Below are 25248 nucleotides of genomic sequence, written 5' to 3'. Positions count from 1 at the left end.
ATAGTATTTCAAGTCGTAAAAATGGGGTATCAGGATGTTCCTTGGGGAAAAAATAAATATAGGATAGTATGGGGAAAACTGCAGAAAGAAAAGAGTGAAGGACCATGATAAGAAGCTTGGGAAATTCTTACATTTGTGGAGCAGGAAAAAATAAACCAGTAAATATTGCCTTCTTTGTTCCTTTCCATGCATTTCTAAGTGTGCATACTAATGTGCACACATCAACATACACAGACATAAATGAACGCTAAGAAAAGAGATGAACAATCAAAACCCATTTGTTTCCATTTGTCTCCTGTCAGCTTAGTGACCAAGGCAGCCTGCTGGTAATCTGAATAAATGTTATTGAGGAGCAGCATGATCTAGCAGAGTGAGAACCAAAGTCAAATAAATCTAGGTTCCACTGCCAGCTCAACCATTTGCCAACTGTTTGATCTTGGACGATTTTGGGGTTTGCTTCCTCAGCATGAGGATATAAGTACCTACTCTCTCGCAACACAGGGTTACTGTAAAAATGAAATGAAGTAATGTATGTGAAATTATTTTATACACTGTCAAGTACTGGTAATATAAGCTTTTTATTTTGTTATTATCACATGTTGAAATTAACATGTTATGATTTGTAGTTACCAGTTCAATCTTCCCCTCTCAAGGATATTAGTACTTATATGCAAATAAGTTCTAGAACTTATATTTTCCTCAATGGCATTTTAAGCTCTTCGAGAGCAGGGACTATGTCTTAGATTTCTCTGTGTTCCCCTTATACTTTACTGTGTATGTGTATGCACTCTGGATGTTAATGGGAAAAAACTACATATTTTGCCTTGAAACTGAATTTATTCTGAAAGCCTCAATATAGTCTTCAATGTGTAGCATAACTTAAAAATAGCATTCAAGCCTAGCATTCAAGTGTCTTGAAAATAATTTAAGTACACAGTGAGAGTGCTGTACCCAATGGCCTCATATACCTTTTTAAGTGGATTTTTCCATAAATCTGGAAATAAGTGACAAGGCATAATGAATAACAAGGTTGAAAGGCATAGATTCAAAGCCATTAGTAACAATAATTGTAGGTATAAGTAGACCCTCAGTGACAGAAGACCAGCTTTGCAACTGAAATATATTGAAAAGGCTTTAACTAACTTTTACAGATTTTTTTAAAAGATCATAATGCTTTTCAGGATACTAAGGCAATATAATAAAAATGACCATTATGGCACAATTTAGAAATCATACCCAAAATATTAGTGAGAATGCCTTTAAAAATATTCAGATGCTAGAAAGTCAGAACACAGGCATATGGGAAAAATTTGGATTTAAGAAACTCTACTGTGAGAAACAACTGTCTAAATACTTGGCTCTGATGTTTGAAGCCTTCACATAACATCCTAAAAGAAACAGAATGTTTTAAACACAAAATTTGAAAGTACTTACTTCCACTTGGAATCAGGTCTCTTTCTGGGATGAAGAGTTTATATCCATAGTGTTTTTCCAGGACATCTGGCAGTACTTCAAGAGCAAACTGCTCTTCTTCAGGATTGTCACAGTCTAAAGTATCTTGGTCCACTTTTGTGTAAGAGAGATAGGCATCATATTCCTTGTTGTCTTAAACATAAAGAACAACAAAAGGGTTGTAACTATTAACAGGTTCTCTTTGAGTACTAAGAGGCAGGAATAGCACAATAATTAGTGACCGTCTTTAATAATTGGAAAAAAATAAGTCACATGCCATGTTATAGGAAATCTAATCCCTTTCAAAATAACCTAGTCATATATGAATTGAAACTTATGCAATGGGCCACCTATAGTCAGAACAGAATAAAAGAGAGAATTATTATTTGTGACTTTCAGTGACTATATGCATTTGTAATACTCAATGATGTGTGAATGATTAGCTCAGTGTGTTTGAATGCAGGACTAAATAGACCAAAGTCATGGATTTAACCCCTTTATTTTCCAGTTGGCTTGGCTCTGTTACTTGGCCACAGACTATACCTTGTTTGCACAAATATGTGCAAAAGATCCAACAGGGGCTGGGCCCTAGAGTGTGGAAGATTGAAATAATCCAGCCTTGCTCCTGGAGACACTGTTCACAGCACATGCCATAGTTCCAGTTGGTTAGTGTCGTCATCTTCATATACAAAAAGCAGTTCATTACCAAATATTAGAGACAGCAGCTGGGTTTTATACAAGTGTGTTGCCTGTTATTCTTGTTCAGTTCATGGCCAACTAATATGACACAAGCTTCCAAAAGAAGCCTTTGTTTCAAAATATACATCCGTCCAGTATTGCCAAATTAGATTTTCCCTCCACACATTTAGTCAGGGAGTTAACTGTGCTTTGCAAGTGTATTTTTTCCTCTTTTGCTGTATTGGCTCAGAGCCAGTCTCTCCAGAGAGAAAATGTGCATGTATGCATACAATTTTTTTTCCTGCAAAATGTTAATGAACATAGCTACTTGAGGTATTAGTTTCTGAAGGTTTTAGATGGGCCACATCCATACTGAAAAAGTTATAGTGAGATTTTCAAAATTCCCTTATTAAAAAATTTTTTTTAAAGTTAATGTAGTGAGCACAGACTCATGTGAACTATTCGTAAACCCAGTTACTTACAAATAATAAGTGCGAAAGACTGTCAAAAATTTCAGGATTTGTTTCTCAAACACATCAATATTTTCTATTAAAACATACCTAATTAGAACATATCTAAAACCTGACCAAAAGGTAATTTATAAAATGAAGCAGCCACTCATTTACTTCCAGCATAACCCACACCATGATTTCATTCTACATGCTGAAGGAGGAATAAATGATAGACATATGATGTGCTGTAGATACCCTCTTTTAGGAGTAGATGAGACCTCCCTATCTCTGAAGTAGGATTATGTTGTTCTAATTTTAGTAAGATTTTAGCCTTCACCACTCTGAAACAAAAGAAATTCTGGTTATTTATATTAAGATGGTGCCTGAAGGAAGGAGAAAGGGTTAATACTCTTTAGCGTCTTTTCTGGCTGCAAAAGGCTTCCATAAACCTTGGTTGGATTACTTGATTGCCTGGAAGCAGATGTACATGAAGGACTGCCCTGGGTAGTTGAGATCATTTCGCTTACAAGTTGGGCTCATTCCACTGTTGTGCATAAAATTCTGCTTGGAAGTGAGAATGTTCATAAGCAATGCTAATGTAAGAACCTCCTGGTAATCCTAGCACCTCTGCCCTTGTTCCAATCACATGCAGGATACACCTGCAGGCCCCTGACTTTCTCCAGCTATAATTACTCACCTGGGACTCAGGGCTGCCGATGATACACAGCTGGAAGAATAAAATAGGCCAAAGGACAAATAGCTCCATTCACATGAACAGAATATATTTCATTGTTCTTGATAGATAGTGTTGCTGCCTCAAACTCCATAATGTCAGACCAGACCCTGTTACTCTCTCTGACTTTGATAACTTTCCTATTTCACAAACCTCCCTAAATTGAACCACTTATTAATTCATTCAACAATTATTTGTTGAGCATCTGCAATGGCTACTTGACTTCTTTACCCATCTGACCAGACCTTCTAGACTCCTGTCCTATTGCTTGTACTATGGTTATTTGTCTTCCAAACATACTAAACTCACATATTCTTGGTTCTGTCCTTACTGGCTCCACCTATATTCTGATATTGCAGTTCAATGCTACAAAGACTTACCCCTAGAAAGTACTTCTATACTTACATTTTCTAAGATGTGACAAAGAGCATGCATGTCCTTGGTACGTATTAACACCCAACACATCTGGATTATAAATTTTACCTCGCATTCTAGAAGCACACCATTCGTTGAAAAAATGAATGCTTCTGGTTTCATTCGTGTCCCTTTAAGATGAACTAAAGGTGAAGAGCTTATGGTGGCTGGCCAGAGCAGGAAGACAGCTCTCAAAGCCACCATGTCAGATGTCCCAAAAGCTCTAGGATACCAGCTAGTGAGCCAGCAGTGACACGGATGCTACAGTTTAAATAATGCACTTCAGCCTTATGTAGACAGCCAAGAAAACCTCATGAATAGCTGCAGCTGTTGCTCACAAAGAGGAGCAAGATAGATAAAGCAAAATCAACAACATGATGCAAATAAGGTTAACAGCAAGGCCTGAAAATAGTTTCTAAACCAAAAGGCTGTTCAGCAGCACCACTTTTCTAGGCAAGGCTAATGAGCCTTCCTTTGTGCTAAATCATGCTGGCTAAGCTCATCTGAGGAACCAGGAAATAGAGCACAATGCAGACAGAACAGTGTAAGGAAGAGGGCTGGCACAGTGGTTACCATAGGTATGCTGTTCCTAATAAAGAGAGAAGTTATAAGGAAGATAACGAAACGTTTTGTAGAAGAATTTTCCTATTGTTACGTCTGTCCTTTTCTGTTATAAAATCTGATTCGAATCCTGTTCCCTATCAAGAAGCCATTTGTGTTTATAACTCAGTTGTTCCGCAGCTGTGCTAAACAGAGTGCTAAACTCCTAGTTTCTACAGAGCAAATACTGTGTAATCTTGTTGATTATTATATACCTACTACCTACTATAGTACGTGTGTGTGTGTGTGTGACTGCAGTGTTGATCCAGATGAAGAATATAAGTAAATGCATCATGCATAGTCCCTGCCATTTAGTAGACACTTAAATATTTAATGACTGAAAAACTGAAAGGTTAAATAAATGAAGCAATCATTGGTGGGGTGAAATAAAATGAATTAAATTTTAAACATGGCTAATAAGTTAAAGTTTGTTGGATGGATTTTATTTTATACAAAATCAGGCATTTTTATAATAACTTTTAGGAAATACTATTATAGATATTGTCATAGAGCATGAAGAAAAAGCATATGGTTAAAATTAAGTTGTGTCTATGTTATGTCAAAATATTTCAATAGTGAAATGAAAAACTTGATAGATTATCTGGATGACATTTGGCATTCTGTAACTGTAGATTTCCAAAAGGCAGTTAAAATTCATTTATTCATTTTCACCATATACATGTTGACTTTTTAGTATTCCACTGAAGCTAATACAGAGGTTATATACTTAAAGTCCAAGGTTCTATGCAGAAAAATAAAATATTTTAACCATCTTTCCTAATGAAAACACTTGAAGTGCCCTCTCCCCATATTGCATTTCCCCCCAAACAATGAATTTGGAATCGATACATAAAATTATGTAATCAAAATGCTCTATATTACTGGACACCTTTGAAACCATGAGCCACATTGCAGATAAAGATGCAAAGTGGAATATTTAATTCCTGAAAAATTATATCATATCAGCATAAAATTAATCTTACAAATATGTACTACAACTGATCAGTTAGTCTAGGTTATTGGGTATCAGTGATGAAGGTAATTAATTATTGTAGATTAACATAATAAATTGTATAATCTTAGAGATTAACAAACTGCATATTATCAGGACTCAAAACATATTAATCACAGAAGCCTCCCTTTCATATTTTTATTTATTTTATTCTTTTTTCTTTTAGATACAGGGTCTCACTCTGTCGCCCAGGCCGGAGTGCAGTGGTGCGATCATAGCTCACTGCAACCTTGAACTCCTGGGTTCAAGCGATTCTCTTGACTCGGCCCCCACGACTATCTGGTACCAAAGGCATGCACCACCATGCCCAACTAATATTTTTTAAACTAATTTTTGTAGAGATGAGGTCTCCCTATGTTGCGCAAGCTGGTCTTGAACTCCTGGGCTCAAACAATCCTCCTGCTTAGGCCTTCCAAAGGGCTGAGATTTTGTGAGCTACTGTGCCTGGCCCCTTTTATGTTCTTTTACATAGATAATACATCTTTTACCTTCACAATTGGATACTTTAGCCACTTGCTGGCACCTGGGAACCAGGGACATTTCCCTCAGTAACACATTCTCTCTATTTTTTTTTTCTGTGTACAGATAAGAAGTCAAGATTTTTCAATATTAACTGTTGTATAGAGGAAGAACTGAGGGTAATTGATCATATTTCCATATATATTGTCAATGTATACAATAATTATTGGAATAGGCCTTAATTTTTCATTTCTAAGATATGTCTGAATAAGAGTCTGTAGTACTTTTAAACTGGCTGCTGTAATTGCTGAGTAAATGTGTAGATTTGAAAATGAGCAAATGAGCATGCATATGTACTCATCAAAAAGCATTTCACGCCAGGTGCAGTGGCTAACGTCTGTAATCGTTACAGACAAAAGACAAAACAAAACAAAACAAAAAACACACATTGCTTTGCAGTTAACAAAAAAAAAAGAATTTCTGTAATTTACTATGAAAATATGAAAGTCAATTAAAACCCACCCATATGATCATTCACATAATAGTAACAATAAGACCAAAATCAGATTCCTCAAAAATTTTGACATTACATCTATCACTATAAAATTAAAATCAAAACTGTGAATTTCTCTTTTTTGAGGTAAGACCACCAACTCAAAAAAATAAACAAAAGCCTCAACCTTACTTATTTTGGTACAATGAAAACTCAGTTTTAAGTCTGTCTTTTTAAACTAATGTTTTCCAAATTGGACTACTTTCTAAAAAATTTTTGGCTTACCTGTGGCATTCTATACACATTTCCAAGGCTTACAGCAGTTTCGGGATGAGAACTTTATGTATAAGAAGCTACATGCCATGATTTCTTATTGATTTTGATTGGAAACATGGCAGTCTGTACTCTTGAAAAAAATTAAATCATTTTAAATGTTCAAAGAAACAAAGCTCAGTACACTGCTTTATCGATATTTCACTCATAAGATTTTCAAAATTCATAAACAGCAAATATAAGAAAATTATGAGCTACACTCTGAATTTTTATTCTTTCAGGTCACCTTTGAGAATGGTGCTATAAGCATTCAAAATATGTAGGTACATGTACTTTGAGCTTTAAAAGGATTGTCTCCATAGCTTTCAATCTGTTTCATGCATGATTGCTTGTTTTGTAGATGGCAGCAACGGCTATAAATGATCTGTACTTAAGTTTGCATTTTCTGAAAAAAATTGGAATTGATTCTTAATTTGCTTCTTACTAAGGGGGAGGGATTTGACAGCAATTGTTTTATCTCCTGAGCAACTAATATCTCATTGTTAAACTTTTTATTGGAAATAAAGTCAAATGTATAGGAATATTATTAAAATAAAACTATTTCAAAAAACATACATAGCATTTACTCAGATTTACCTATTGTCAATATATTCTCCTCTTTTCTCTTTTTCTTGGTAAGTCTTCTAAACTATTTAAAGGTAAGTAACTTGCCATAGCCCTTTACCCCTAAATATTTCAGCTTGTACTTTCTAAAAATAGGGAAGTTCTCTTACATAATCACAAATGCATGCCATTTAATGGAATTTGAACAATAGAAGACAGCTTACCATCATTAGTTTCATCAGCTCCAAAGTGCTGCCTGTAGAAGAGCATCAATTCAATGTTGTAGCATTTGTAAATGACCACCAGCAGTACAAGGAGGAGGAAGATTGCTCCCAGGCCCCCTGCAAGCTCAATTTTGTAGATTAAATCTGGAGTGAACAGAATAAACAGGAAAAGGTAATTAAATCAGCAACACTTGGGATCTTCCCATATTTCTAGTATATAAGATGTACTAACATTCTGTTTTCCTTTCCAGAAAATTCTTGCTTAATGCAGTAGCTTTGCTCTTGATACATTTGTATGAATCAAATTTTTGTAAAATAAACTATTTAAAATTTGATTAATTTACTATTAAAAGTGGTAAGTCTATCTGAAAAGGAATAGTTGCTCTCAATTCGTTTTGAATGCATCTAAGATGTCACATATATGCTTTTGCTCTAAATGTATTTCAGGGAACTATTAAAGCTACTTTATTCTGGGTCCAAGGCCAATATTTTCTTATTTCTGTTTAATTATCTTATTGGTTTAGCAAGATTACCATCTAGTACTTCTCAGGCCACAGGCCCTATTCTTTTGCAGAACAACATCATAAAATTACTTTCAGAATCAAATAAAATCTAATGAGTTTGCAGGATTTAACTGTTTCATTTAACCCCAGTAGAACATAATCCAATATAAGGTAAGCAGGTAAAATTAGCTTATCCATTTCCCCTACTTATTTGAATAAATGACTGTAATATATATGTGATATAATATACCCAATGGAGCTAAAACAGAATGAGAAATCCAGGCTAATCACTTGGCCTCTTCAGCCAACACCAGCCTACCTGATAGCAGACTTAGGCTGCTCCAGGGGGGCATCCCTAGAACTCTGAGCATTGGAACAATTAAATCAAAATATAATGGAAGAAGACATAATGTCTCCAAGGCTCAGGGAACAGTGACTTAACCTGTAGTTAATCAGTGATATTAATAAATATAAAGAGTGTATCATCAAAAGACGGTATGGTATCATGAAATTTAGAGAAAATGGGAAGTCAGAGGAGAATTTAGAATGTGAGTTCAGCAATGTCCATAGGAAAAATACTGAATCTGAGAGACATCAGACCAGAGACGTATTTTCCACAGGGACATTATCGGTCTCATTATAATTAGATAAAATTACCTACAAGATTACCTAACCTCCCTTTAACGTAATTACATAATTACCAAGTGACTATTTTATTACTAATTCAGCTTACCATGTAACTGGAAACTGGAAAAGAGAGAGACAATCTAGTTTGTACATCAGTTCCTTGTGAGTTTAGTTGGCATCAGTCAGTCTTCCTGGATGGATCAATTCTGGGGCACTGTCAAAATCAAATTGCTGACCATTGACAGTCTGTCACTCTTGAAAGCCAGACTGTCAACCTTTCTCTAGGAATGTCCCTTATCTCTATACAGGATTATTGCTTAAGAGAAATTACCCAGGCTCAATATAACAATTAAGATCCATTTAGTAGGTTATATTTTATAAAAAAGAATATATATATATGTGTGTATATATATATGTGTATATATGTGTGTGTATATATATGTGTGTGTGTATATATATATATATACACACACACACATATATATACACACACACACACACACACACACACACACACAGAGAGAGAGAGAGAGAGAGAGAGAACAGCCAATCAGGAGAGTCATAGAATGGAAATGTAAGAAACACAAATAAATGTCACTCTTTTTGAGTATGGAGAGAGGGGGAAGGATAGAAAAAGGAAGAGAGTGGGGCTGCTGTGAAGGACAAAATATGCCAACAAGGAATATTGTGAGGGCACACACAATGAATAGGGGTAGGAAATTGGAATCTGTGTCTGTCATGCCTGCTGCAGGAGGTGGTCTTTTAAAAAACTAAGCCACAAAATTTCAGGTAAAAAAAAAAAATTTCACCACATAATTAGCAATGCTTCCTGCCCTCTATGTAAAACGTGGCTCTCCAGGAACCACTACCTTCCTCTGCCTCTGCCTATGTTGGGGATAAAGCAGGCTTTCTTAAGAAATCTCTGTGGGCTGCAAATCACAATTTTTACTTGTTTTCTCACCATCTTATATACACCATCAATTATACATTATTAAAAGCCAATTTTAAATAGAGCAATACAGTTTTCTTTGTTACTCTGAAAACTGACTTCTCTTTCATCTTGGGGCATTAATTGACTTGATTCAAAAGGTTTTTCCTGTTTTAAGATGTTCACTTTATGCTATACATTTTTTGGTCTTTCTGTCTCTCTCTCTGGTCAGAAGAGCTTTCAAATGTTTTAAAAGTCGTGGAATGGGAAGTTTTTCAGCAATTTCTATGTTATTTACAGAGTAGAGTTGCTATTAGGTAGATGGAAAACTTCAGCAGCAGGAACAATTTGTGCTCTCAAGTAGCAGACATTTTTTCAGCAGTAAATTTATGGAAGAAAACCATGGTGAACAAAGTACCTTTGTGATTTTGAGGTCCATTTTATAAAAATGTCTTTGAAAGATATTATGTAATGATGGCTGTTTAAGTTGAAAACTGTGAACCTAGGCCCAGAGACTCAACCAGATTCTTTGATTCAGCCCAGGCAGTCACATCAAAAGGGAAACATCTATCCTATAATCAGAGGGCAGAATTGCCATCACCCTAATGACACCTGGATTTTCTTTTGTCTTCTATTTTCAATTGCAATTTTCAATCTCAGCAGGATCTATACTTCTAGGGACATTTACTGACTAAAAATTGGAAAGTCATTTTAGTTGGGCTGTGTCTTGTATATGCTTCACAAAGAGAGCTGTAGCAAGAACAGCAAATATTTATGGGCTTGTAACTTTTTCTAGGCACCCAAAGTACATGTGTAGCTCTTTTTACCTTCTTAGTTTGAACCCACCTATTTCTTCACTGTGAACACAAAGATCAGATATTATAGAATGGGACAAATAGCAACTGAAGCCAAGGGACTGGAGAGAGGGAATGCAGGGAATGTTTGAGCTTGCTACTCTGACTCACAAGTTGGGAAGCAGGTTAGGAGATCCCACCTGAGGGCTTCTGTCATGGTCTGAATGTTTGTTCAAAATGCATATGTTGTAACCTAACCCCCAAGGTGATTATATAAGAGGGAGGCCTGGCCAGACACAGTGGCTCAAGCCTGTAATCCCAACACTTGGGGAGGCCGGGGCAGGAGGGTCGCTTGAAGCCAGGAGTTTGTGACCAACCAGGTCAACAAAGTGAAGCCCTGTCTCTACAAAAAATTTAAACAATTAGTCGGGCATGGTGGTGTGTCTGTAGTCCCAGCTACTCTGGAGGCTGAGGTGGGAGAATTACTTGGGCTCAGGAGTTTGAGGCTGCAGTGTGCTATGATTGAGCCACTGCATTTCAGCCTGGGCAACAGACTGAGACCCTGCCCTGTTTCTAAAAAAATAAAAAATAAAAAACGAGGGAAGCATGTGAGAGGTGATTAGATCATGAGGGTAGAACTTTCATAAATGGGGCCTGTTATAAGAGATGCCTGAGGAAACCTGTTTGCTGCTACTGCCATGTGAGGACACAAAGAAAGTGCCATCTATGCAAAATGGGTCCTTACCAGATACCAAATCTGTTAGTACCTTGATCTTGGTCTTCCTAGCCTCCAGAACTGTGAACAATCAATTTCTGTTGTTTATATACTATCCAGTCTAAGGTATCTTGTTATAGCAGCCCAAATGGACTAAGACAGAAATTGGTACTGAGAAGTGGGGTGCTGCTGTAACAAATACCTAAAGTTGTGGAACCAGCTTTGGAACTGGGTAATGGATAGAGGGTAGAAGAGATTTGAGGTATATTGCCATGAAAAGAGCCTTAAGGGCAATTCTGGTGAGGGCTTGGAAGAAGAGAGCTGTAGAGAATTCCTCAGTCATCTTAGAGATTGCCTAAATAGTCGTGATCAGAATGTTAGTAGAAATATGAATGGTGAAGGCCATTCTGATATCTCAGACAAAAATGAGGAATAGGCCCCTACCAGACATGAATCTGCTGGTGCCTTGATCTTGGACATCCCAGCCTCTAGGACTGTGAGCACTAAATTTGTAATGTTTAAAAATTACCCAGTCTAAGGTGTTTTGTTATAGCATCCTGAGCAGGCTTAGAAAGTTTTCTATTCAGGTATGGTGGGACAGAGTGAAGCAGCAGCACTGAGAATGAAGAGAGAGAGATTCAATGATATGCCCCTGTTTTATGAGAAAGGAATTATGTGCAGAGAAACAGAAATAATTATCAGAATTTCTTGAACCTAAGTTCAGACTCTTGGCTCACCAAAGAAAAAATTTAGGATGAACTTCTTACTGAAATGCTAGTTGCACTTACTGGCAAATTGTTCACCTGAGAATAAGGAAGTGGTAGGTGCAGACAGAAGACAGATAGGTAAGAAGATGGATAGGTTACAAAACTTGATCCTGTTAATTGGATATATTAGATGTGAGTTTTCATTTTACAAAAGCCCTTTTCACTTAATGAAAGGATGCATCATGTTTCTTCTCCATAATGATCACTTAAGGCATTTTAAATTTTTGACTTACAGCTCATCAAGAAGTTATTGTTCCATAAAACAAGCCATACTAGTATTCCAGGTAGGAATACTACTGCCAATGAGGCCAGGCTATGATGTGATAAAGCTTAAAAGGTCCAACTCCAAAGGAAATATCTTAAGTTTCTCAAAACAAGCCAGAGCTTGTTCTGACTTAAAAAAATTATGACAGTTCCATAAGGATTCTTGCTCTTTCTTGGGTTTCCACTATATTGTCAGAAGCTCCTAAGGAGACCAAGTGAGGGAAGATTAACTGCATACTTTTGTAAAGCACAATGAAATCATTTAACTGCTACCTAGAACGGAGAGTACAAACTGGTATACTATGGGCCAAAAAATTAGTTTTGTTGGATCACACAATGTTTCAAAAATGAATACTAATATTTAAAAATTAAAAGACATCATATCCAGTCTTTCAGCTTCACTTGAAAACTTCAAAGCTCTCATATCCCTGGGCATATATTCCAGCAAAAACAGCAGTAATCTTATAGAACAAAGTAGTTGTTGCCCTTTTAAAGCAAGGCATGTTTTCTCTGGTCTATGTTTTGATTTTGTCTAATATCCAGCCCTCTTCTTAAAAAATTCAGTATTTTCCTGGGACCTGAGGTCTTTTGAGTTTGCGATCCCTGGAAAGTAAACAATACTTGAAAAGAAAAAATGCATTTAGCTAATCCAGGGAAGATATTAGTCATGACAAAATCACAGATCAAATCTTCTTTTTATCAATCCCTGTTATCTATTGCTCACCTGATTGTGCTTGTCCTCTATGAGGAGAATTTTCATTCAAGAAATAGTTTTGAGCACTTATTATGTTTTATGCACTAGAGATACAGCAGTAAATACAGCAAGAAAAGTTCCTGTTCTCCAGTATTCCATATTTTAGTGGGGGGGAAGAAAACAAGAAGCAAACAAATATGTAATATAATATCCAATAGTAATAGACAAAGCGAAAATAAGTAGAGACAGGTTAGAAGAAAAAGAAAATGAAAGGTAATATCATTTTATATAGGATGGACAGAAAATACCTATGAAGAAGGTAACATTTAAGTAGAAATCTGTATGAAGGGAAGGAGGGAGTCATGGAGACAGCTGGAGGCAAGAGTGTTCCAGACAGATGAAACAGCAAGTGCAAAGGACCTGAGGCAGGACTGTGTTTGGTGAACATGAGAAACAGAAAGCAGGCTAGTGTTATAATGTATGAGGAAAATTGTGGTAGAAAATGAGATCAGATGTAAGAACAGATTGTGTAGTGCCTTATAGGACATGGTAAAGATTTGGGATTTCATTCTTAGTGGAAAGGGAAGGAACTGTGAATGGAGGGTTCTGATCAGGGGAATAACATGACCTTACTTACATATTTAAATGATCCTTCTGACTGTTGTGATAAGAATAGACTGTGAGAGGAAAAGGGTGGAAGCAGGGAGACCAGTTAGGCTGTTACCATGATCCAGGTAATTGGTGCTGGTGGCTCAGAAGAGGATGTGGGTAGTGAAGGTGGGAAAAGTGTTCAGAGTCTAAATAGGCCTTGAAAGTTAAGCCATGGGATTTGCTAGTGGAGTAGATATAGGATGTGAGTAGAAAAAAGAGAAAGTGAAGAATGACTCCAAAGATTTTGGCATGAGCAACTAGAACAATGGTCATGGAGATGGAGAAGGGGACTGGAGGATCAGGTTTGTAGGCAGGAGAAATTAGGAATCCTGTTTGGGACAAGCTAAATTTGATATGCCTGCTAGATCTCTAAGAAGAGTTGTTTAGTAGGCAATTGAGTATACAGGTGAGAAGTCCAGGCTAGATATAAATTTGGGAGTTGTTAGCATATAAGTGGTAAGCAAAACCATGAGATGGAGATAGAATGAAATCACCTACTGAATGAGTGAGAAGAGGGGACCTGAACCCTGGGGAACTCCAATATTTAAATATTTGGAAGATGAGAATTAACATTGTCAGTTAACATGATTTAGACCAGTTTTCTTGTAGAAGCCTTGGGTGGTAGCAGAGTATTACAGTGTGTCTTGGTTTGTAGTGTCAAATTTTTAGAAATTTTTAGGGGCTGCCTTGTGTTGCTTTACTTATTAAAGAGAAATGGATTTATTTTAAAACTCAAATAAGGTTATTTCTGTCCACATGGGCTGATTGATAAGACACCCCCCATTATTTTTCCTCATAGCAGGTTTTTAATTATAACACTATGTATCTTTTGCGGAATTTTAAAAAATGTTTAATCTTGGTCTTTCTTTGCATTCTCACTCCTCCAAAGAGTATAAGCTCCAAGAAGACCTGGGTATGTCTATCTTATTCAGCATTCTATTCCCCAGCACCTATCATAGTGCTGGCTATAGCTAAGTCTTCATTAATAAAAGAAAAAATTAGCCATTTATTTGACCAGAATGGGTTCTAAGTGCTTATTACTAGCTAGACACTGCTCAAGTTGATATCTCTGAGGATACAGAGGTATAGCAGCAGGCTCTGATTGGAGGATCTCTAAGCCCGAAATAAGACTGAGATGAACAGAAACAAAGTGATCCTTGCCACAAGGTGTTTGGGCATGATCAATACCTGCCCTTCATGTGGTTCCTAAGTGGTTACCTAGGATAAATTATCCAAGTTCAGTATAATAATAAAGACTGTTTGGTCATGGCATATTTCACACCCATTATATCATTATTATTTGAACCTCAAAGTGACTCTGCAAGGTAGGTATTATTAATCCTATTTTAAAGATAAGAAAACTAAGGTTTAGGGAGTCTAATAAGACAAGTCAGTCCTACTGAACCAGGATCTCCTGAATCTGGGTCTTCTGACTTTACTTTCTCTTTTAGACTTCTTTACACTTAAATATGCCTTTATTTTAAGATAGAATCAAGTCTAATGGAGTACGAAGTGGTGCTAGAGATATAAACACATTATTTTCAGAATAATGATTCCTCTCTGCTTCTTCAAGAGCTGCTGGTCATTGTCAAGTATTAGGGCTGGCTGGAAAATATAAATTCCATCCTGGCCAGGAAGTACAACTAAGTGACCTTGCTGATTGAATCTGTTCTATTATTGCTCTAAAACCTAGGCAACAAGAACACTGATTGAGAACATTTGTTCTGCTACATTTGCAAAGCCTTTGCCAGATGTACATATACAGAAAGTATTTAGCCTTTTGTAGCAATCAAAAGTCATAGCAAGGTAAGAGCCAATTCAGAAGCTACTCTAGCTGCTGAGATTGTTTGTTGTTCGTATATCTGTTTTTTATCTCCTTTATATGTAAATTTAGAGTTTCTTTTCTTTGTTCATTATATACAATTTCCACCCCGTCTGGAACCAACTTGAGAAAGGGATGCCAAAATATTTAGAAATATATGCACCTGATAAAGATCTCTTAATACCAGGTCATATCATAAAATATGGTTTATAATTTTTATGATAACAATTGTAAGAATATTATATGGGATTATTATTTTTTTATTTTTTAGTCAGGGAATAAAAAAGCAACTGTGTTTCTCATCCAATAATAAAATCTCTTGCATTTCATTTAAGCAATATAAGATATAAGAAGGCAAAATATGGAGAAAATATTGAATGTCAAATATATATCAAATTTTATGTAACACTTATAACTAAGGTACAATTTATATCACTGGATTTAACATATGACAATACTTCATTTCATTTATCCACTTCCTAATGGTATTGAAGATCATAGGTATTTTATGCTAATATGCAGAGCAAGAGAAATATCTTTCCTTAAAAAGACAAAATGGTTAATAAAGGTTTACACTACATGATAAAATAAAGCCAGGAAATATCTCTAACTTCAATAGTTGTTGATAGCTAAGCAAACCATAGTTATAGTTATAAAAATAAATACCCTTTTTACGCAGCAAAACACTGGCATGTTTCCGTCCATTTCGGTTTTCAACATGGCAGGTATAATTCGCCAGGTCAGCTTCCACAACTGAGTCAAAGATGAGTGCCAATTCAACTTCTTTTTCTCCAAGATGCTCTTTGAGAAGCCTGAAATAAAGACGGTATTCTTGGCTGAATTGGCTTGATTTGGGGAGAAAGCAGCCATGCAAAGACTACAGATGGTCACACAGCTCACACAGGTCTCTGATGATGGGCGTGGAGAATCCTGGCTGGGTGTATGTGTGGGTGGGACCTTCTACAAGAAAACACAAAAAGTGGCTCTTGACATGAAGATAAGATGGAAAAGAAAAGAAGTGAATAATTCACTTGGCAAAAAGAAATATTATTGCGTCTATTTGATTCTTCTCTCTTTTTTTCTTTATTAGTCTTGCTAGCGGTCTATCAATTTTGTTGATCCTTTCAAAAAAACCAGCTCCTGGATTCATTAATTTTTTGAAGGGTTTTTTGTATCTCTATTTCCTTCAGTTCTGCTCTGATTTTAGTTATTTCTTGCCTTCTGCTAGCTAAAACACATGAAAAAATGCCCATCATCACTGGCCATCAGAGAAATGCAAATCAAAACCACAATGAGATACCATCTCACACCAGTTAGAATGGCAATCATTAAAAAGTCAGGAAACAACATGTGCTGAAGAGGATGTGGAGAAATAGGAACACTTTTACACTGTTGGTGGGACTGTAAACTAGTTCAACCATTGTGGAAGTCAGTGTGGCGATTCCTCAGGGATCTAGAACTAGAAATACCATTTGACCCAGCCATCCCATTACTGGGTATATACCCAAATGACTATAAATCATGCTGCTATAAAGACACATGCACACTTATGTTTATTGCGGCATTATTCACAATAGCAAAGACTTGGATCCAACCCAAATGTCCAACAATGATAGACTGGATTAAGAAAATGTGGCACATATACACCATGGAATACTATGCAGCCATAAAAAATGATGAGTTCACGTCCTTTGTAGGGACATGGATGAAACTGGAAATCATCATTCTCAGTAAACTATCGCAAGAACAAAAAACCAAACACTGCATATTCTCACTCATAGGTAGGAATTGAACAATGAGATCACATGGACACAGGAAGGGGAATATCACACTCTGGGGACTGTTGTGGGGTGGGGGGAGGGGGGAGGGATAGCATTGGGAGATATACCTAATGCTAGATGACGAGTTAGTGGGTGCAGCGCAGCAGCATGGCACATGTATACATATGTAACTAACCTGCACAATGTGCACATGTACCCTAAAACTTAAAGTATAATAAATAAATAAATAAATAAATCGTAAAACATTTCTGGCATTAAAAAAAAAGAAATATTAACATGCCACTAGGCTTTGATAAATAAAGTCAACATGGCTTGTATGGTGAAAAGGAGGAAACACTGGGTTCCATGCTCTAAACTAAGATCATGGAAACTAATTGGATTTTTGCATCATGGCATTAAGGGAAAAAATCTGTAGGAGTATAGGTTTTGTGGTAGAGGTTAGAGTTTTGACAGTAGTGAGGTAAAGGTGTAAAGAAGGGGGCCTTGAATATGGTTGCCTTATGAGAAGCAAATTGAAGATTTTTAGTGGCCTTCTATCTCCATACATTAGTAAGAAGCCTACTCTCTGCTTTTCTCCTGGCTTTTGTCCAATGCAGTAATGTGCTCTGAGCCCTAATCCCCCAATAATGCTAACACCCCCATGACCCTGATTTCTCCAGACACTGCTCCCCATCTGTCCCTCTGCTTTCTGCCCTCACAGGAGAAGCCCTCTGCAACATTTTCTCCTAGCCTTGCTTTTTTTAAAGCTGCAAAGGATCTTGTATGGCCAGGAACAGATGTTCTTTGCAGAGGGGCTGAATTGCTTGGGTTATTTCCTGAAGAGTGCGCCTCCTGTTTCTTTGGAGAGTTATACTCTCAACAACGACCAGCTACCTTCTGGGTGAGATGAAAATGGGTACCCTGTCAACTTTTCTTTTCTTTCTCTTGCCTTTGGCCAAAGAAGGAGCAAATCATGGGTCTACATGGTGACAACCCTGCAGTTTAGCTCCGGAGTAGGTTCTTAAATACATATATTTTTCAATCATGAAATATTTTAGATGGGAAATTGGAGAAGCAGAAGTAATTCTCATCTTCTTTTTGGACACCTGGTTATAAATGCAGGGAATATCCCTATGACTTACTGGCACTCAGCATAAAATTGGAAACATGACTGCTCAGAAAAAAACTGGGCTCTAAGTACCCGCCTCCCAATTACAACAAGCTCAGGCTTGGTCTTTACAAAATCATTAACTCAATGGTGCCTTAATTTAACTCATCTTGAAACTGTAAAATAACTACCATATGTACTTTAACTTTGTTGTAAGGGTAAAATGGGTTAAAGTGATTTGAAAAGTAAATAGCACTATGCATATGTAAAGGTATGTTATTAAACACAAACATTTCATTATCTGAAGGTAGATTGTATTTTAGCTACTCCAAAAATATGTGTATTTACATTTACTGACATTTAAGATTGGCTTGGCTTAACCTCTTCAGCTTCCCATTTGAGAGCAGGAAGGGCTTAAAGTTGGGTTGGTGGAATGGAGTTTCTAAAATCTGAGTCTCTCATACTAAAATCTCAAGCCCTTTACATTTATGTACCATCGCAGAACCAGACAAGTATAAGAATTTTTTTAACTGCATTTGGGAGACCACATCTTATGGTTAGTTTTTCTATAAATTGTTTTTATTTTTCCTGACTAAAGTTGTAGTTTCTCTTTTTCTCTTCTCTCCCAACATGTACCTAACCAAGACAAAATTGGGAATTTACTACTTTCATGGTTTATATTGACTTTTGCTGTTTTTCTCCCTGATGTTGGTAAACAACACCACACTCAATTATTTTAGCTCTGTGTAACCTGCTGTGGAAGAACCCCCTGTAGTTCCAGAAGCTGCGTAGGCACCACAACTTCAGTTTAATTTGAAGCTTCACATGGAGGGCAGCCATAGCCTCTGCCAGGCACAGGGTGGAAAGCTGATCCTGTTCTTCCAAACCAAGCCTTTCCTTCTTCTAATGCAGTTTCCAAAAACAGCTCTTCACAGGCTGCAGAAAGAATCTGGAGAGAGGATTTGAAAAATGATCCTTGGTTCATCTATTAATATATATGAGGTGTCTTAATTATCAGCTCCTGAAAAACCTAGGTGACTTGTGTTTTTTGGAATTAAAGATCAAAATGGTGTTTATGACTACAAATCACTCAACAGAGCAGTCATAATTTTCTAGCAAATATATTATTTTTAATTTTAATTTTAGGTTCAGGGGTACATGTGCAGGTTTGTTTTATAAATTGCCTGTCACAGGGGTTTGGTGTACAGATTATTTTATTACCTAGGTAATAAGCATAGTACCCTCCTGCCACCCTCCGAGACTCTCAAGTAGGCCCTGGTGTTTGTTGTTTCCTTCTTTGTGTTCAAATGTACTCAATATTTAGCTCCCACTTATAAGTGAGAACATGTGGTATTTGGTTTTCTGTTCCTGTGTTAGTTCACTTAGGATAATGGCTTCCAGCTCCATCCATGTTGCTGCAAAGAACATGATCTCATTCTTTTTTATTGCTGTGTACTATTCCATGGTGTATATGTAGCACATTTTCTTTATCCAGTCTACCACTGATGGGCATTTAAGTTGATTCCATGTCTTTGCTATTGTGAATATTGCTGTGGTGAACATAGCCATGCATGCATCTTTATGGTAGAACAATTTATATTCCCTTGGGTATATACCCAATAATCCAATAATGAGATTACTGAGTTGAACGATAATTCTCTTTTAAGTTGTTTGAGAAATTGCCAAACTGCTTTCCACAATGACTGAACTAATTTACATTCCCACCAGCAGTGTACAAGCACTCTCCTTTCTCTGCAACCTCACCAACATCTGCTATTTTTTGACTTTTTAATAATGGCCATTCTGAATGGTGTGAGATGGTATCTTGTTGTGGTTTTGATTATCATTTCTCTAATGCTTAGTGATGTTGAGCATTTTTACATATGCTTGTTTGGCTGCATGTATGTCTTCTTTGGAAAAGTGTCTGTTCATGTTCTTTGCCCACTTTTTTATGGAGTTTTTTTTTGTTTTTAATTTTTTTAAGTTCCTTATGGATTCTGGATATTAGTCCTTTGTCAGATATATAGTTTGCAAATATTTTCTCCCATTCTGTAGGTTGTCTGTTTACTCTGTTGATAGTTTTTTTTTTTTTTCTGTGCAGAAGCTCCTTCATTGAATTAGTCCCATTTTTCGAATTCTGTTTTTGTTGCAATTGCTTTTGGCATCTTTGTCATGAAATCCTTGCCAGATTCTATGTCTATAATGCTATTTCCTAGGTTGTCTTTCAGGATTTTTATAGTTTTTGGTTTTACACTTAAGTATTTAATTCATCTTGAGTTGATCTTTGTATATGGTGTAAGGAGTCCAGTTTCAATCTTCCGTGTATGGCTACCCAATAATCCCAGCACCATTTATTTAATAGGGAGTCCTTTCCTCATTGCTTGTTTTTGTCAACTTTGTCAAAGATCAGATGGTTGTTGATTGGTGGCATTGCTTATTATGTTCCATTGGTCTATGTGTCTGTTTTTGTACCAGTACCATGCTATTTTGGCTACTATATTCTTGTAGTATAGTTTGAAGTCAGGTAATGTGATGTCTCGGGCTTTGTTCTTTTTGCTTAGGATTGCCTTGACTATTCGGACTCTTTTTTGATTCCATATATATTTTTAAATAGTTTTTTCTAATTCTGTGAAGAGTATAACAATCCATAAATGATTCTTTTCCAATATTTAGTAAGTGCCTGGCTCTGGGCTATATATTTGGCATACAAGAAATAGAAACATTAAAAGATGTGGTCCCTTCTTCCATTAAACTTTAAAATTTAAATGAGGAGACACGATGTACACAGTTGCAGAAAATTACAGAAAGAATAAGGCAAAGCAGGGTGGTATACTCATGCTTACAACAGTATGTCTGTTGACTAAGTTATCCAAAAAATGCTTAAGAAAATTCTCACTAAATGAAAAGAAGGGAGGGTTTTCCAGAATAGAAGACAAGAGTAGGTTTTTGCAGAATGTGTGAAAGAGAGGTATTAAAGAGACTGGTTTCAGAGTAGAGGTTATAAGGGAGGAATCCTGGGATATATTTCATATGACCTTAGAAGTATCTCATTCCAAGTATTGATATTATGTGGGAGGGTAAGAACCACATACATTTTAAACTGATTATTGAAACAATAGATATACAAAAAACTCACTTATTTAATATATACAACTTGATGAGTTTGCACATATGCATGCATCCATGGCAAGTGAGGGAGGGGTAGTAACCAGAGGGGTCTAAATATTAACATTAAAGGCAAGTTATAGTAGCAGTGAACACTGGTACAATAGAAAGTAACCAGTTCAGGTGACAGACATCACTATATTCCAAAATTTTATTTAGATTGGTACTATTAGTACAAATTAATACTATAAAGAGTTTGGAAATTGTTCCTCTCATTCTCACAAAAAGAAAAAAGTGAACAAACTGAAAATTATCAACTTTTCTTAAATCCCTCAAATAACAAGTCACAGGGCAAACTTCTGCCCCAGAAAGTTGAGAGAAAGGCAAATGCAGAGAATCACAGCATACTGGAATGAGATCCCCAGGAGCAAAGCCAGTACCACCACAAACACTTATAATGTAATAGATAAATTCCTGGAGACCCACCATGAACTATCTTGAGAGTTAAAAACACCATGAGACCTATATTTAGGGGGACCCCACAATTTTGTGAGTTTTGCCTACATAAGCGCTACTAAGTTCTTACTGTGAAGGTTGGAAAAAGGTTCCCTTATGCTTCTGGCAGGGGGAAAGGGAAAAGTGACCATTTTAAAATGAGCCCAGAGCACTTTGTCCTCCTTTTAAAAATGCTTGTTGACTCAATGTAGTGGTTCATGCCTATAATTCTAGGCCTTGGGAGGCCAAGGCTAGAGGATCACTTGAGGCCAGGAGTTCAAGACCAGCCTGGGAAACATAGCAAGACCCCATATCTACAAATAATAATTTTAAAAAATTAGCCAGGCTTGATGGTGTGCACCTGTATTCCCAGTGAGGCTGAGGTGGGAGAATCACTTGAACCTTGGAGTTAGAGTTTGCAGTGAGCTATGATTGTGCCACCGTACACCAGCCTGGGTGACAGAGCAAGATCCTGTTTCTTTTCTTTTCTTTTTTTTAAAGCTTGCTCTCAAGGGAAACCACTTTATCATGACCTAAACTACTTAGGTTTTACCAAAGCCTAGCCCACCTGGGAGAAGGGAAATGACTACTCTAGCTTTCCTCTCACCTAAAGGGATGGGGGAAGCTAAGAAACACTTATGAAGGTAACATACCAGGGGCACAAGCTCACTAAAGGCAGTGACATCATAGAATTTTGAAATATTTTCCACAACATCAATCAGGCTCCTGTATAATAATAAGGGATTTTATTTGAAAAAAAAAACCTGCAAAGCTCAGGCCCTATTTAAGAAGTAATCTCGAGGAAAATTCAAACAAGACAGTGGAGACAAGAACAAAAACACTAGAGGCAATTTCAGCCTCTGACACCTATAGCTATACCAAAGAGTAAACACAGTCTAACTTTTAGTCAGATAAACATAAAATCTCACATTAAAAGCCTATTTACTTCAGTTACTTTTACCCAATACATCATATCTGGCTTTCAACAAAAAAGTAACAAGGCATATTAAAAAGCAAAGCAAAGCAAAACAAAACAAAAAATCCCCACAGTTTGAAGAGACAAAGCAAACATTCAGAACCAGACTCAGATATGGCAGAGATTTTGAAATTACCAAACTGGAAATATAAGATAACTATGATTAATATATTAAGGGCTCCAATGAAAAAAGTGGACAACATATATCAACAAATTAGTAAGGTAACCAGAGATGGAAACTCTAAGAAAAAAATCAAAAGGAAACTCTAGAAATCAAAATATGTTGACAGCCAACGAAAGAATCAATGCATTTGAAGATATGTCAATAGAAACCTCCTAAACTGAAATTCAAAGAGAAAAAAGGACAAAAAATAATGTAAAAAGTGTCCAAGAGTTTAGGAACAATTACAAAAGAAGTAATATGCATATAATAAATACCAGAAATAAAAGAAAGGAACAGTAGAAATATTTAATTAATAAGCTTGGAAAATTTTCTAAAATTATTAACAGACACCAAACTACAAATGAAGGAAGCTCCAAGAACACAAAGCAGAATAAATACCAAAAAACCTACACCTAGGCATATCATTTTCTAACTGCATAAAATTAAAGACAAAATCTCGAAAGAAGCCAGAGGGGTAAAAAGAAATACCCACCACACCTATAGATAAACAAGAATAGGAAATTCATCAGACTTCTCTGTAAAAATCATGCAAGCAAGAAGAGAGTGGGGTGAAATATTTAAAGTGTTGAAATAAAACAATTACAAACCTAGAATGTGATATTCAGTTAAATTATCCTTCAAGAGTGATGGATAAATAAAGACTTTCTCAGACAAACTAAAACAGGGAATTTGTCACCAGTCAACCTGTGTTGGAAAAACTGTTAAAAGATTTTCAGAGAAAATGAAAGTGATATATATCAGAAATTTGGATCCACATAAAGAATAGTGTTAGAGCAGGGATAAATCAAAATAAAATATTTTATTTTATTATTCTTATTCCGTATCTAACAGGCAACAGTTTGTTCAAAATAATAGCAATCATGTATTTGGTAATTATAGCTTATAAATAGGCAAATTAATGACAGAAATGTTAAAAAATGGTGGAATTGGAAATACTCCATTATCATGCACCAGCACTACTTGTGACATGGTATAGTGTTATTTGGAAGTGGACTTAGATTAGTTAGAAATGTATTTTGCAAACTCTAGAGATACAATTAAAAATTTGAAAATATAATTGAGATGCTGTTTGAGTTCATTCTCACATTGTTATAAAGAAATATCAGAGACTGGGTAAAATTAATAAGAAAAGTTTTATTGGCTCACTGTTCCACAGGCTGTACAGAAGCATCTGCTTCTGGGGAGCCCTCAGGCAGCTTTTACTCACAGGGAATGGCAAACACAGAGCAAGGCATCCTCACATAGCAGGAGTAGGAGGAAGAGAGGGGTGGGGAGGTGCACACTACACACTTTAAACAACCAGATCTCACAATAACTCACTCACTATCATGAGAACAGCACAAAAGGGATGGTGCTAAGCCATTCATGAAGGACCACTCCCATGATCCAATCACCTCCCACCAGCCCCACCTCCAACAATGGGGATTACAATTCCACATGAGATTTGGTGAGTACAAAGAAGCAAACCATATAACATGCTAAGAGAGAAGAAAAAATAGAATAATATAAAATGCTCAATTAAAACCAGAGAAGGCAGAAAAAGCATGGAGAACAAAAAAGGAAACAAATAATAAGAGCAATGAATAAAAAAACCGTTATAAATATAGTAAATGTTTAACCAGCTATATCAATAATCACTTTATTTTCTATTAATACATAATATTTTTAATTTATGTTGTACATTTAATATTTTGTTACATATACAGAATGTGCAATAATCAACTGAGGGTATTTAGGATATCCATCACCTTGAGCATTTATCATTTCAGTGTGTTGAGAATATTTCAAGTCCTCACTTTCAGCTATTTTGAAACATATAATTCATTGTTGTTAACTACAGTCACCCTTCTCTACTACTGAACATCAGAACTTATTCCTTCTATCTAACTATATGTTTGTTTCCATTAACCAACCTCTCTTCCTCCCCCAAGCCCCACACTCACATCCTTCCCAGGCTCTGGTAATCATCATTCTAATCTCTACCTTCATGAAATCAATTTTTTTTACTTCCTACATATAAGTGAGTACAGGGCTTATTTCACTTAACATAATGACTTCGAGTTCCATCCATGTTGCTGCAAATGACATAATTTCATTCTTTTTATGGCAGAATAGGATTCCACTGTGCAAATATACTACATTTTCTTTATCCATTCACTCATTGATGGACACTTAGGTTGATTCCATATTATTGCTATTGTCAATAGTGCTTCAATAAACATGGGGGTTCAGGTATGCCTTTGAGATACTAATTTCATTTTCTTTAGATAAATACCCAGTAGTGGGATTGATGGATCATATGGTACTTCTCTTTTTGTTTTTTTAAGAAGTCTTTATACTGTTTTCTTTGTTGGGAGACATTACTGATTCAATCTCATTACTTGCTATTGGTCTGTTCGGGTTCACTTTCTTTTTTATTCAATCGTGGTAGGTTATATTTATCCATGAGTTTATCCATTTCC

The 25248-nt window shown here is 36.2% G+C and overlaps 1 protein-coding gene across 1 annotated transcript in view; it reads right to left on the bottom strand.

Annotated features, from left to right (window-relative positions):
* IL1RAPL2 (interleukin 1 receptor accessory protein like 2) overlaps window positions 1-25248 on the bottom strand; it is a 569253-nt gene that overhangs the window by 12180 nt on the left and 531825 nt on the right. The window contains exons 6-8 of the mRNA XM_001139071.5: window positions 15825-15970; window positions 7394-7537; window positions 1435-1605 (exon numbers count right to left, since the gene is read on the bottom strand). Coding sequence (XP_001139071.4) covers window positions 1435-1605; window positions 7394-7537; window positions 15825-15970 — 461 coding nt within the window. The remainder of the gene's footprint in view (window positions 1-1434; window positions 1606-7393; window positions 7538-15824; window positions 15971-25248) is intronic.

This window comes from Pan troglodytes, chromosome X, assembly GCF_028858775.2.
Source record: "Pan troglodytes isolate AG18354 chromosome X, NHGRI_mPanTro3-v2.0_pri, whole genome shotgun sequence".
NCBI lineage: Eukaryota > Metazoa > Chordata > Mammalia > Primates > Hominidae > Pan > Pan troglodytes.
This window is presented reverse-complemented; position numbering and strand designations above follow the sequence as displayed.